Source organism: Triturus cristatus, chromosome 12 (genome assembly GCF_964204655.1).
Source record: "Triturus cristatus chromosome 12, aTriCri1.1, whole genome shotgun sequence".
NCBI classification, from domain to species: domain Eukaryota; kingdom Metazoa; phylum Chordata; class Amphibia; order Caudata; family Salamandridae; genus Triturus; species Triturus cristatus.
Window position 1 is genome coordinate 279,323,099 of NC_140595.1, and position 13,201 is coordinate 279,336,299.

Sequence of the window (13,201 nt, forward strand, 5' to 3'; positions counted from 1 at the left end):
GTTGGCTGTTGACTTGCTGCCCACAGACACTGATCCTTGGACTTCTGACCTGTTGTTGGCTTTCTTTAATCCTGCAGATTGGGCAGCCTCACACTCAGCAAATCAGAGATAACTGGTGGCTGGGCTGGGGAGGACGGGGCTAGACAGATCACTCAATGAACCAAGGGCGGGTAAAGGGTGACCTGGCAGAAGAGGCGGGTATGCAAACAGCAGACTGGTATATATAGGGCACCTCGGAGCACTGAATGTCACACTGCCCCTGGCCTAACCTGAAGCCGCCGTCTTTACACAGGTGAGAGATTCGACATTTTGCACTATTGGGTCTGCCTTACAGGCTTGTTGGTTTGGCTACTATTAAAAACCTGGCGGTCATGTTTTACAAAGACGATGCTCGGTTACTTATTGTTTTTACAACACTGCTTAAACTGGGCAGGGGCTGTCAGGTACAGAGTACTTGCGTTTCTTTAATTGCAAGGGAGAGAACTACGGCTTCTCAGCAGTGGTGCAAGACTCTTAGTGGTGGAATACTGGCACTTTTCAGTAGCAAACAGGTACTTTGAGGCAGTGAGTACCTGCACTTTTATACTTCAATTTCAAGCACTATTTTACAGGTTTGACAAAGTTGTAGCTATCAGAGACAGAATTAACGCCAGTTATGACAGCTACTGAAAGTTGAGTGAGCTATGGTAAGTCAAAAAATGTTTGTATTTTTAGCAGAGTAACAGTTACTATAGTTGGGCATTTATTGAAGGTATTCTTTTTAATAGATATGGAGACCCACGTGGGCCATAGTTAAAATATGAGGTTGCATCAAAATGTTTGCAGAAATTCCGGTATTTGGAGTCAGCAATACACTTTTTCACATTCAAAGCAGAATTATCAATGCTGATGCTTATTGAAATGAATAAACTAAAATGAAACCACCAGTCCAAAACCTGCACATTGAAGCAAAACCTTTGCTTGGGCATAATGTTGTGATTCCTAGATGCAGTGATTGATTAATCAAGGTTGTCTGATGAAAATATGAGAATAAAAGAAACGCATCTTGCATCTTGTATTCTCTACTAGGTACCTTAGCTATAAAAATGTTATTTAAATCTATATTTGACTTCTAACAAATACTTGAATATTCTGTATTGGCCAGGGAGTAAAAAATGCTATTTGCACCATAGTGCAACAAGGGCGAATTTAAATCCTAGTCCTTTTTGTATGTTTAAAGCGAACTTGTGCGTGTGTCAGGCCATGTGATTTATTAAGCCGTGCAAATTCGTGTAAAAAATGTACCGAACTAACCGTTTTAATGCACACATGTTTGATTGTAAAAAGGGTTTTCAGGGCCCTAAACTGTACAATTGTGGGGAGACAGGGGCTGTAGTCGAGGATCATCCAGCTTGTCAAGGGGGAACATGGACTCATGCACAATCTTCAACCACGTGACTGCACGTTCACGTGCATGAAACATCCCTAAGCCTTTAAACCTATTGCATTGCAAATGCTTGTTTAAAGGAGGCCCCGAAACGGGTCTCTATCGGGCTCTGTTTTTGTGCCCTGGCACAGGCGGTCCGTCTATTTTCCGGACTGCAGTGACAGCAGGCACATCAATGGGCACGTGCTTATACTGTTCACTTCTCACTAGTGGAGAAGTTACGTCACGACGTCATGCCAGGAGAGCGTTATAGGGGAAGGGAAATCCTTTAAAGAGAGTCATTTTCTCTCTGGGTTTCCCTTCTCTTTTTGAAACTCAGGAGCAGCAACATTGTGGTGGTGTCACCCGGGATTTAAGTGGGATCTTTTTCAATATTATACACTTTTCATAGTTGCTGCTTAACAACCATTGACAAAGCCAATAGTCTTGACTTGTTGTAGGTATGATGTTACTTGTATCATGTATCTGGATGCAATGACAGAAACTGCAAAATCCAAGTCGGGCGGCACACTATGCTAAGAACAGATTTTTAGCTCAGGTGTTTTAAGCCAGCCCTTAATTGCATTGGCCACGCCCTTTTGAGAGTCCCCCCAGTTTTTTCATCCCATTTAAAGCCCTGGGTGTGCATCGAGGGACCCTGCAAACCCCCGTCAGGCTGCTAGCACCAGCAGTGTAGGGAGAAGACCACAAGTATGACTCTGGGCTGCGGTTTGCCATAAGAATTATAGGGGTACAATCACTGACTGCCATTCTGGTGCTCATTCTGGGTAGAGCGCAGAACTGGGGGGTGAACCTCACTAGCAGCCTTGGAGTACAGATGTGCTTTAGTGCACACGTTCTGCTCTTAAAATGAGCAATCACAGCAGCACAAGTACCAGGTGCCTTCCAGCATTTATATGTTTGCCCTGAGAACCAGCCTTTTTCATTTCTTGGTTTGAAAAATGTGTCGTTTATTTTTGTTTTACAACATATTTTTGTTTACGTCATCTCTGATGCTGTAAGCCTCCACTTGAAAAAGCGGTTTTACCACAAAACCTTTAGTGGAGGCAAACGGTTTTCTCAATGTATGATGATTTCTCCAAGCCCTGCACTAGGATAACAAGTCTTCTCTTTGGGAAGGCAGAACAGAGAAGAGGCCCCTACGGGCTACAATGTCGGCTGCCTAGACAACAGGTCTGTGTTCTGACTCCCGTCTTCCACTTAGATAATACTGGCAGACACCCGATGAATTACCTCATCTCCCCAAATCCATGCGCCGTTGTCTGTCAAAGCTGAGGGCAGGAAAAGACACACAATTGATGGACAGAATGCAGAACAAATCAAAACATTCACCCCCAGTCAAGAGATCTGGGTTAAATCCATCATTCTTTTGCTCACTACGCCAGCCCAGTTTAGACCTGGCTATAAGCAAATCAGTCTTGACCCTGTGCCTCATGGGAACAGTCCAGCCCGAACTGCCAAGCCAGGTCCTCCCTGGACCGGAAACAAGCATCCTAGGACCGGTTTTGGGGTTTCACCCCTCTTCAGTCAGCATAGCTTGATTCCAGTGGCACAGTGAGCCCAGGACTCATGTCTGAGCATACCTGGCGCACTTAGGGCGAGAAAGCAAAAGACACAAAGGAAGCATCTGTGTTTAGGGCTGAGCCTCGGTTGTTTACATTACATTAATAACCCAAGATGCAATGCTTCAGACAGTGAAGCAAGCCTGTGTGGTGGTGACCAAAGGAGAGACTGGCCAAATGGAGATATCTCTGAAAAAGACTTAACTTCGTCAATTAATATGTGTATTTGTAAATCGCAGGCCGCCCCAGGAATCCGCAGTCCTTCAGGGGACGCCAATCAAATCAAAGCCAATGCATAGCTGTGAGACTCTGCGGTCCCTCCACATTCTGTGGGGGTGGGGGGACAGCACATCATTTTGCGTAACGCCACTGTCCTCTGCCACTGTTAAAGGTAGTAATATTTACTCCACATTAACTGTCTTTGGTTTCAGTGACCCCCCCAATGAGGCATTCTGGTGGAGCAGCAATTGCGTTCCCAGTCAGGGCAGGACATTGGACATGGGCAGGGCAGGCATGCTGAGCCCCTGCTCCCGTCTACCAGGCCTGCCGGTGGTTATTGTTTTCCATCGTGCACTTAACTGCCCCTCCTTCTCAAATTTACCCAGGGCTTGCCTGCTAGGGCTGCTCGGAAGCCCGAGATGGGCAGATAGGACATGGGGTGCTTTTTAGGTCTCGCCTGACCCAGCGCATGCGCTGCTCTGGCGAGACTTATTGAGAGGGCTCCAGAAAGTGCTACCAGGCCAGCCTAGAGCTACAGTGCATGTGCGCGGGCGCGCGCGTCGCGCTTTACCGCGATTACTTTCACTTTCGCGGCCGCACTGCCGCTCTGATGTTTGATCGTGATCGCGATCACTTTCGCGGCCGCGTGGCCGCTTTGCATAGCCAATAGGTCTCGTTTTTGGGACTTTATAACTATTTAGTTATGCAACTGTTGCATAGCTAAACACTTATAAGGTCCAAAAGGCGAGACCTATTGGCTATGCCAATGCTTGTTTACCCCGGCTATACAGTTAGCAAAATGCAGTTGCCTCGAACTGGAAGAGAGCTCAGGCCTCTCCCTCGTCCTCGCAGGGGCAGAAACACATGGACACAGCTGGGTTTGTGTCTGCGGCAGACAAGGCAACCGCCTGGAAAACAGTCGCTTGAATTTAGTAACCGCTCAGATAATACTGCCTCTCTTAGTGCTGGTTAGGTACGACGGGCACGAGGCACTATGGTTATGTCAGCGATAAGCAAAATCGAGCGGGAATCCATTTTAACGGAGCTCGCGTCGCCTCAGTAGGGAGGCGGACAGCAATGAGGGAATGAGGCGAGGCTGGAAGGCGGGCGATGTCCAAACACTCGTGGCCAGGGCGGGTCGGGGCGGCGGAGGCGCCGAAGAGCTCAGTGTGGAAATCACTATGACACCAGCCGCCATGGAGAGTTCACCTACAGAGCAAAAGTGCAGCGGAAAAGTCAGCAATAAAGTGTGAGCGTATAATGCACCGATGGCACAGCGAGTCTTGTGCAAATGGATGAGAGTGAAAAACGTGTCTCATATAATAGTGATGTACTGTAAGTCTGTTGTGTCTAGTTTGCGACCACATGGAAGTGCCCGTCAGCAGACTCGTAATTTACTGCATCAGGCCGTATTGGACGATGTCACCTCAACTCAATGACAAGGTGTAAAGTTTAAAATATGTTTATAAAATGGAATACTCCGTTTTAAAAAAAATATATTTAAAATAATTTAGCTTGCACTTATTGTGGACATCTCCACAAAGGGTTTCCCTATTTGCCGAGATGAAACTTCGTACAACAGAAATAAAATGGTTTGTTTTAGATTCTGAGATTTAGTAATTCCTCTGGGCATCAAACATCAGGGTCTTTGCAGCAGCATAGATAGTAGCGTATTCAGATTGCTGTTCCTTCGATATTTCATGCTTGTGTTTTTCCACTTTGGTAGGGTCAACGTCTACAGACACACTACAGACATGAAGGTTGCTGTGTTGACGTTCCTGCTGCTCGCAGTCACCAGCCTGGAAGGTAAGTCTCCAGACTCCTGCTAGGAGACAGAGAAGACCTGGGGTTTCCCGCCTCCTTGCATTGTTATGTTGTATACAAGGGTGCCAGGGCCCCAATGCAAACAAGGGAAATGGGTTCAACTGCCCATGGTTGGGTACTAAAAGGCATACCCTAATGGCATGCAGGGAGTTCCTGTGTCACTGCACCTGCTGCCCCACTGACAGCCATACAGCTGTTTGCATCGCTCCTTAATGCTCTCGATGGTGTGCAGCGTGCCTTTCTACGTGCTTCTAAGCTTTCTCACTGACGGTTGTAAAGGAATCAGGTACCTTTATGTCTGGAATGTGTAACAAAGGTCTGTGCAGTATGGTGCTTGCTGATGGTGGCCACTGATTATGGGAAGCCCCCCCCCCACCCCATATGGCTTTTGAGTTAGCAAGGACTATTTGCGGGATGTGTTTGCATTGGATTGACTATAAAATGTTGGGCCCAATTTAGAGCTTGACTGACAGGATACACCGTTGTAGAGCACCCTGCCCACCAAACGCTTGGTCTACCAGACTTCATTTAGAGATGAGCGGACCTTAAGTATTCTGTTGACAGAACCCCGGCTGGCTCTGTCGACAGAGTACTTTCTTCGACGGCCCAACGGAGTAGGGGAGGTTGAAGGAAGAACAGTACACCTCCTGAACTATATAGGTTGGATGCTGTAATGTCGGTTTTGATCTGTCTGCAAACACCAGTAAAAACCTGGCGGTGAGGACCAGAAAAAACACAGTAATGTCAAATCCGACAGCAGCCATCCACTAAACCTTTAGTACATTGAAAGGAGCTGCTGTGACAGCAGCTGAGTTCAAAGCACAAAGATAACCACTGGACCAGCGGATAGCTCTAGATTTGGTGGACAGAGTCCTGTCGGTGTGGAGGAGGTAATGACCTCCCCATCCCATATGACATTACTCCGCCTGTCAAAGGCTAAGTCAGACTTCGTTGTTAATCTTGCTCCATGACGATGAATAGTTGTGAATTGGACATCTCGTTCCCAACTACTTGCCTCTGGTGTTTGATTGTGTTGGTGAAGGTGTGCTTAGCCTTTTTAATGTGTTCCACTGTCAATTGTGAATAATAAAATGCTTCACAGATGGGCTGTATTGGTGGGGAGCATTCCAAAGGCCATCTACTGGTGTGTGTGTGTTTGTCTTAGAGGGTGAATTCTACCGTATAATATTTTTATATTGAATAGTCTCATAGGCCACTAGGGCACATTTCAGCAGATAGGGGTTTAGCATTCACTGCAAAAGAAGGCATATGGAAGATACCAATTAAAGCACTGATGACTCATAATAAGCCCTTGCAAAAATGATCAAACCACGCCTACAATCCAGGAGGACATGAACAGGCGTAACATGGGGGCGTGGTTCGGTCATGGTAGCCCACCCTGCTGCAAAACCAGCCCCCAGTAACAGAAAACGGCCCCCACTGCTCCAATACCAGTCCCACCAAGCCTAAAGCACAGGGAATACACCCGGTGCCCGCTACGGCCCCTCCAGCCCTGAACACTACCTTCCCTTCAACTCTACGTTCAGCTCCAGATACCTGCTACATGATGTGCCAGCACCCCTCGACGCCACTTCATGGACTCACACAACCACCCCACCTCCTTTCTCTTGTCCACTCACAATCACTCAGCTGACTCCACTAGATACAAAACTCAAGGTTGACATGACGCATTGACCATATGCACAAAACAGTAACTAACCAACACAATAACACACGGAGAGAAAGTGCCCATGAATTCATGTATTTAGGTGTTTCCAGTAGAAACCTCATGCTGGCTTTCAGTCACTTTGAAGCAACCATGACCAAGAGAGACATTGAGACTGAGAACAAGGGAACAATCCCCTTGAATGAGTCTGGCAGAAACCTCTCAGGAGCACTCAGTACACACTGTAAATTAATTAAGAAAGCACCGGTGTGCTGTTTTGTGTCCAGTGGGCGCTAAGAATGATGTTTATCTCATTCAGCACCATAGGAAGTTTAGTTTGTAGCAGGTGCTATGCGACAAAGGTCGCTCTTCTCAACATACTGGGAATTTAATTTGGGATCATTGGTACTTTGAAACTCTCGCCCCTCTCCATCCTTTCTCTTTTCACCTGTATTTGTGACTTCTCTTGCACTGTAATTCACTCATCAGTTTGATAGTGGACTGCAGTTAGCTGCAGCCAGGAGTAGCCACTGGTATCTGTGGCTTGTATTTCTCTTTGCTGTCCCTGGCCCCAGGGGATCATAAACAAGTAAAAGGGCCAGTCCTCATGGGAGGTAACAACAGAAGACAGGGAGGTACTAAATAGGGACTAATAAGCCTATTAACAAATCAAAAGCCAACATTTACAAAGGACAGTCACAGCAGCCAATTAAAAAGATGGGCGTGGAGTGGGTAGAGCTTCTAGTCCATACCTGAATACAACATGCCTCGAAGAGACAGCGCAAGCTCTACCTAGGTGAGACCTAAAAAGTGAGCAGAACTTTTGACAGCTGTGACTTTCTCTTCCTTTCACTTCTCGCCATTTCCTACCCTGTAAGCAGCAAAAAAGAGTTTGTTGAGTGTCCAAGAGCGAAGCAAGGAGTCAGCCTTGAGTTTTATGGGTGCATCATGACGTCACTTCTGTTGCCTCAGCCATTACAGTGAAGGCTATCAATCGTTGCAGCATCATTCTGACTCCTCCCAAGGAATGGCTTCTGATGTAACTTGTTCTTTGTTGTCCGAGCAGCTGCCGTGGTCAAGAGGGAGGCCCCGAACCCCATCCCTGGATTAGATGAGCTCTCTAAAGCCTTCACTTCGCTCAGCGATATGCTGACGAGCGGCACACAAGACTGGGTGCAGAAAATCCAAGCCCAGGATTTGGGGACACAAGCCCAGTAAGTACACGTTTTTGCTCATTTGTTACTTTCCTTAAGTCTTGCTGACTCTTTCAGGGGCCACTGGCACCAGCTCATCTGTGAGTCCCTGGATACCGAACAGTGCTCGCTCCAGACATTCCCACCACCCGACTAACGATGCCATGCTTCCTATGGGGCTACTTCTCTCTAGCACCAAGCAGCCCTCTGTGGAGTAGTTATGCTATGTAAAACTTACACACAACTGTATTCTGGTCCTTTCAGACTCCCAGTCCTGTCACTTTATCTAGATGTCAAAATGAAACTACAGAAGACTTATTTGCCTATATTCTGAATCAGTGTATGAACCTGGAGCTCATGAATGAATGTCCTTGTTGGGTGACATGAAACGCTGCCAGTATGCAGCCCCAGAATACTCCTCAGTTCAATCAAGCGAAGATAATGAAATAGAAGTCACGAAGAGCTCTGGCTCACGATTCCCAAAGATCTCAGGTTCGAAAAGCTCACAGGAGGAATATTTTGGGACCAACTGTTATTGTTTTACCAGAATGAGTTGATACTTCCCACGAGCGAACCACCTTTAAAGCAATGCTTCATCTGTGAGGCTGTGGTCCAAGACAACAATGAATGGACATTGGGCTGGGTGGATTCCTGGTCTCTGTGGCTCACTAGACTCACTGGACATGTAATATGCCTACTCAAAAAGAGGTCCCATAAATTGCAGCATGTCGTGTGTCCCTGCTGAAGCAACAGTCCAGTTCATGCCAGTTGCATTTTGGAATTAATCAATTGGTCTGCTGCAGCTTACCAGCAGAATTTACATCTGTGGTGTTCAGGTAGATCTAGAAGAAACCATTGGTACCCTGCCAACGACTATTTTACAAGGATGAAAAGACGAGGAGACCTCAATACGAAAATAATATATATGGATATGACGGTCAAAACTCACTGCTTCTTAAATGTTCTGTGGACATCCCGGTCACCTCTGGTCCGCTGCAGCTGAGCACTGACAAACCAGGGTTATTTTGATTCACCTTCAAATCTGCACTGGCCCCTATGGGACACAGGATCACTGCACTGGCAGGAGGGCCGTGGGCGGCTTTCGAGACATGGATCTCGATCATATGCAGAACAACCAGGAGAGCAGCATACTAGTTCCTTGAATGTACAAACTTGTTTAAGTGCTATAAACAAAAAAATCTGGCTTAATACTACTACGTCTACTGCTACTACTAATGATAATAATAAACAATATTTTGCTTAACGCTGCAAATTCCACTTCTAAGTGCTGTATATATGTATGTAGCTGGTGATACTATTAACCAGTTTAATGGCACTCAATTTATTTACCTTGGCAGGATGTAAGGTGGAGTTGGCCTTACCTGAGTATGAACTTGTGACCTATCGCTTATGCCAGATGACAACAGTAAGAGATCTGTTTAGTACTGTGTCCACAGCCTCTGTTTTTAGCCATTGTATTTGGAACATTGTTCTATTTAATTCCCATTAATGTGGGAAATTGCACGCAACACCCACAAACCGGGTGGATGTGTAGGGTAAGGAGTCATTTAGAGTTTGGTGAGATGTACTCCCTTCTGCCTGGGTCACACAGGCATTTACTCCACTGTCCTGGTGGACTGTTGCCTGGCAGAAATCTCTGTGCCTTCAGAGGAGCCACCACTCCAGAATATTGTTGCAACACAGTGGGTGTACTTTTCCACCGGAGTAAAAAAGGACCATTTGGAAGGGTTCACAGAAATCTTGCCTCACACATATTATTAAGGCAGGATTCCCTTTTCAAAACTTACCAAACCCCTGTGAATGCAGCAATGAGTGATGGAATTCTACAAGGGGCAGCAGACCTCCATCACTGCGTTCCAGTTACAAAATGTCTGAAGGATGGGGATAAGCCCCTTGTATGCCTTGTTTTCCATGTAAATCACTAGGAGTCTCAATGACGACATTTTGAGTTGCAAAGCAATTTGGGACTTGAAATGTGCCTTTAGTACATGGCTACTTTGGGTAATGCACTAGCAAAGCCTGACATTTTCACCTAACTACAACTTCACTTTAAACTTTGTTTTTTGAGAATATATATATATATATATATATATATATATATATATATATATATATATATATATGTGTGTCTATATATATGTCTGTTTTCAGAGAAAACGTTTTCGGCATAGGATTTGCATATGGACATTCAAGCTGAGCTGGGAAGTGACAAAGTCTTTTGCAATTTTTATAGCAAAGTCTTTAAGCGTAGAATCAACTAGTGCCATCCATGCCAAGCTGAAAAAGACAAGAGCCTTTTACCACTCCAGGCCCAGTATTACAGCTTTAGATTGGTGAAATACCATTCAAGCTAACTTGTAATAAACTAAAGCAACCTCAACATGCGTTTTGCGTCGTTGTGCGCTCTTCAGAGAGGTACAGCTTTGTCCAGGCACACGGGAAAACCCATTATAAGTACAAACAATACTTTCAGGCTTAGAGTGCCGCATAAACTATGTAGAAAAGAAAGCAAGGAACTCTGGGTAGTTCCCGAGTTTAGGTGGAGAGCAGCTCCTATATAAAGCACCTTACAACACCAGCAACACTCTGAATTCACTCACCTCAAATGGCTGTTTTCAGAAAAGGTTTATGGCATGGTATAAGAGCAGTGCCATCCACGCCGAGCTAGAAAGTGACAAAGTATTTTGCCATTTTTATATCAGACTCTTAAAGCTTTGGATTTGCTAGGGCCATCCTTGTCGAGCCTAAAAACGACAAAAGTCTTTCACCACTTCAGGCAGAGTATTACAGCTTTGGATCGGTAAAATAGTATCCTGCATAAGTCAAAACAAAACCCTTTCAGGCTTAGAGAGCAGCATAGATTATGCAAAAAAAGGAAGCAAGGAACTTGGGATAGTTCCCAAGTTCAGATGGAGAGCAGCTCCTATATAGAGCACCCTACAACACCAGTGAGACTCTCAATTTCCTCACCTCAAATGTCTGTTTTTCTAACAAAGTTGTTAGACATAGAAATAGCACAGTGCTATCCACACTGAGCTACAAAATGACAAAGTCTTTTGCCTTTTTTACAGAAAAATCTTTAAGCGTAGGATCAGCTAGTGCCATCCATGCCAAGCTGAAAAATGAAAAAAGCTCTTTACCATTCCCGGCACAGTATTTTTTGGGATAGTGATGATTGGTGTGTAGTGAGAAGCAGGCACCGATCTTGTAGAGTCTTATTTAGTACATAGATTTAAAACATAGAATTGTACATATTTAGATTATGGTGCCTATTCAGGTTGGGAGAATTATAAAAATGTGATGGCAAGTATGCAATGGGAGGGATCAGGATTAAGTAGCATCAACTATTATAGTTTACAGGTGGAAAGAGGTGGGCTTGGAGTTCACTTTTGAAGTACACAACAAGGGAGACAGGTCAAAATTGCCTAGGGAGTGGAATCCATATTTCTACTGCCAGTACTTGACTGGAAATGTAATGAATATAAATAACATTGGTGGGTCACTGAGGAAAAATAGCACACATGTCATATTTCTCATCAGGAATCCAGGAAGTTCTCCTTTGAACATGTGCATATGAATTGAGAGAACCATCTCCCAATTTAGAGGAATATTTACAAGCCTCTAGCGCCACATGAGCTTCATTTTTTTTACGCTCCGGTGGCGCTCTATGAAAGTCCATATTTACAAGGTAACGCTAAGCCGCTTTGAGTGGCTTAACACAGCCTTGTAAATATGGCCCTCTGCAACGCAGTTTTCTGCAGCAAAGGGGCATGCAGTGGGTATTACTGTCGGTCTTCCCAGAAACATCCATGGCTTTCTGGCAGTGCTCCAGATTTACAAGGATCTGTAAATCTGAGGCAGCACCAAAACTAACGCCTTTCGAAAAGAGGTGTTAATGTGGTGCAACGAGGAGAAATACTTTTATTTATCCTTTTTTATCGCCTTGTCTAAGTGTTCTGCATTCTGCAGCACACATAGATTGAGTGAAACACCATTAATTATTGTTTTTGTGGAAGAAAGTGTCCCTTCCTGTACAAAGATAATCACCCATACAACACAGGCACCCTTGCACCATGGTGCAGGGGTGCCTGCGTTGGCGCTAGGCAGCTTTTTTTATGCCAACGCAGATGTGAACACAGGGATGCATCGTATCCTTGCTAATACAACGCATCCCTGCATTTTGAAAATTATGTAGCTCAATGCAGCAAAATTGCTTGCGGCACCGCGCTGCGCCATTTTCATGTAAATATGCACCCTAGTTCCCCTACATGCGCTCCTCAGGTTATGAGATAAAGCATTGTAAAGATTTATAAAGTACATTATGTATATAACTAAATTGATTTATTATTTCCCCAGGACCTATTTCGAAAAGACGCAACAACAGTTGGAGCCCCTCAAGGCAGAGTTCAACAAGATCCTTGAAAATATTGTGAAAATGGCTAAGGGTTTGGGGCAGTAACCATGAGGGATCACTTCAGCTATACCTCTGTCAATGTTTGTATAAAAGGACACTGTTCTATCTAGCTAGATAATGTTGAAATTGTACTGTGTAAATCATTGTTTATGTTCGTCTTGTGACGTCTGTTGTGGACTGTCGAAAAAAATTAAGGTGATGTAACATTAAAAATAAATGAAAACATGGAATGGCTGTTTTTGGTGTCATCTGTTGAGATCCAAATTGTCTTTAGCAAACAAACGTGTGAGTGACAAAGTTGGTTTTGTAAACTTGAAATTCAGTCGGTTTATATAACATATGATCCAGATTCAGAAACAGATATGAAAAATTGCATAGCAAATTGTTCTTGGCGAAGAGGTTTCCCTGTTTTGTGAACTTGTGATTCATTTTTAAATACGTTTCATGCTTTGGCTAATACGCTTGAATATTTTTTTTTAACTAATTTAAGACAGGTTCTGATTTAAGAGTTTGGTGGAGAGGGCCACCGCAATGGCAGTGGAGTACCCTCTCCACCAAACTCTCGGTCAACCCACCCAATTCAGAGTTGGACAGACCACCAGTTTAGGCCGACAGAGTAAAGTGTACTCAATCATTATACACTTTCCTCAAAAGCCTGAGGGAGTAGGGGCCGTCAAAAGTAAGCCATCATACCATCTGCCCGATTTAGAGTGGGTGGTAAGATGACTTTTCTTCTGTACGTCATCGCCAGGTATATCTTGGCTTTGAGGGACAGTAAAAATAGAGAAATCACACCCACACCATGGTAAAAAAAAAAACTGCCATGGTGTGGGGGCAATTAATTTTTTATTGATCAAAATCAAACTACTACTTTGG

At 44.7% G+C, this 13,201-nt stretch overlaps 1 protein-coding gene across 1 annotated transcript; it reads left to right on the top strand.

Annotated features, from left to right (window-relative positions):
• APOA2 (apolipoprotein A2) lies at window positions 1-12,555 on the top strand. The gene is made up of 4 exons (XM_085639550.1): window positions 1-292; window positions 4,934-5,013; window positions 7,764-7,911; window positions 12,268-12,555. The coding sequence occupies exons 1-4, from the start codon at window positions 246-248 to the stop codon at window positions 12,368-12,370; spliced, it is 378 nt and encodes a 125-aa protein (XP_085495676.1). The 5' UTR covers window positions 1-245; the 3' UTR covers window positions 12,371-12,555.
• The last annotated feature ends 646 nt before the right edge of the window (window positions 12,556-13,201 follow it).

Coding starts and splice junctions, on each gene's coding strand:
- APOA2 (XM_085639550.1), top strand. CDS start 246: ATGTCACACTGCCCCTGGCCTAACCTGAAGCCGCCGTCTTTACACAG. Junction 293..4,933: donor AAGCCGCCGTCTTTACACAG/GTGAGAGATTCG, acceptor CCACTTTGGTAG/GGTCAACGTCTACAGACACA. Junction 5,014..7,763: donor CGCAGTCACCAGCCTGGAAG/GTAAGTCTCCAG, acceptor TTGTCCGAGCAG/CTGCCGTGGTCAAGAGGGAG.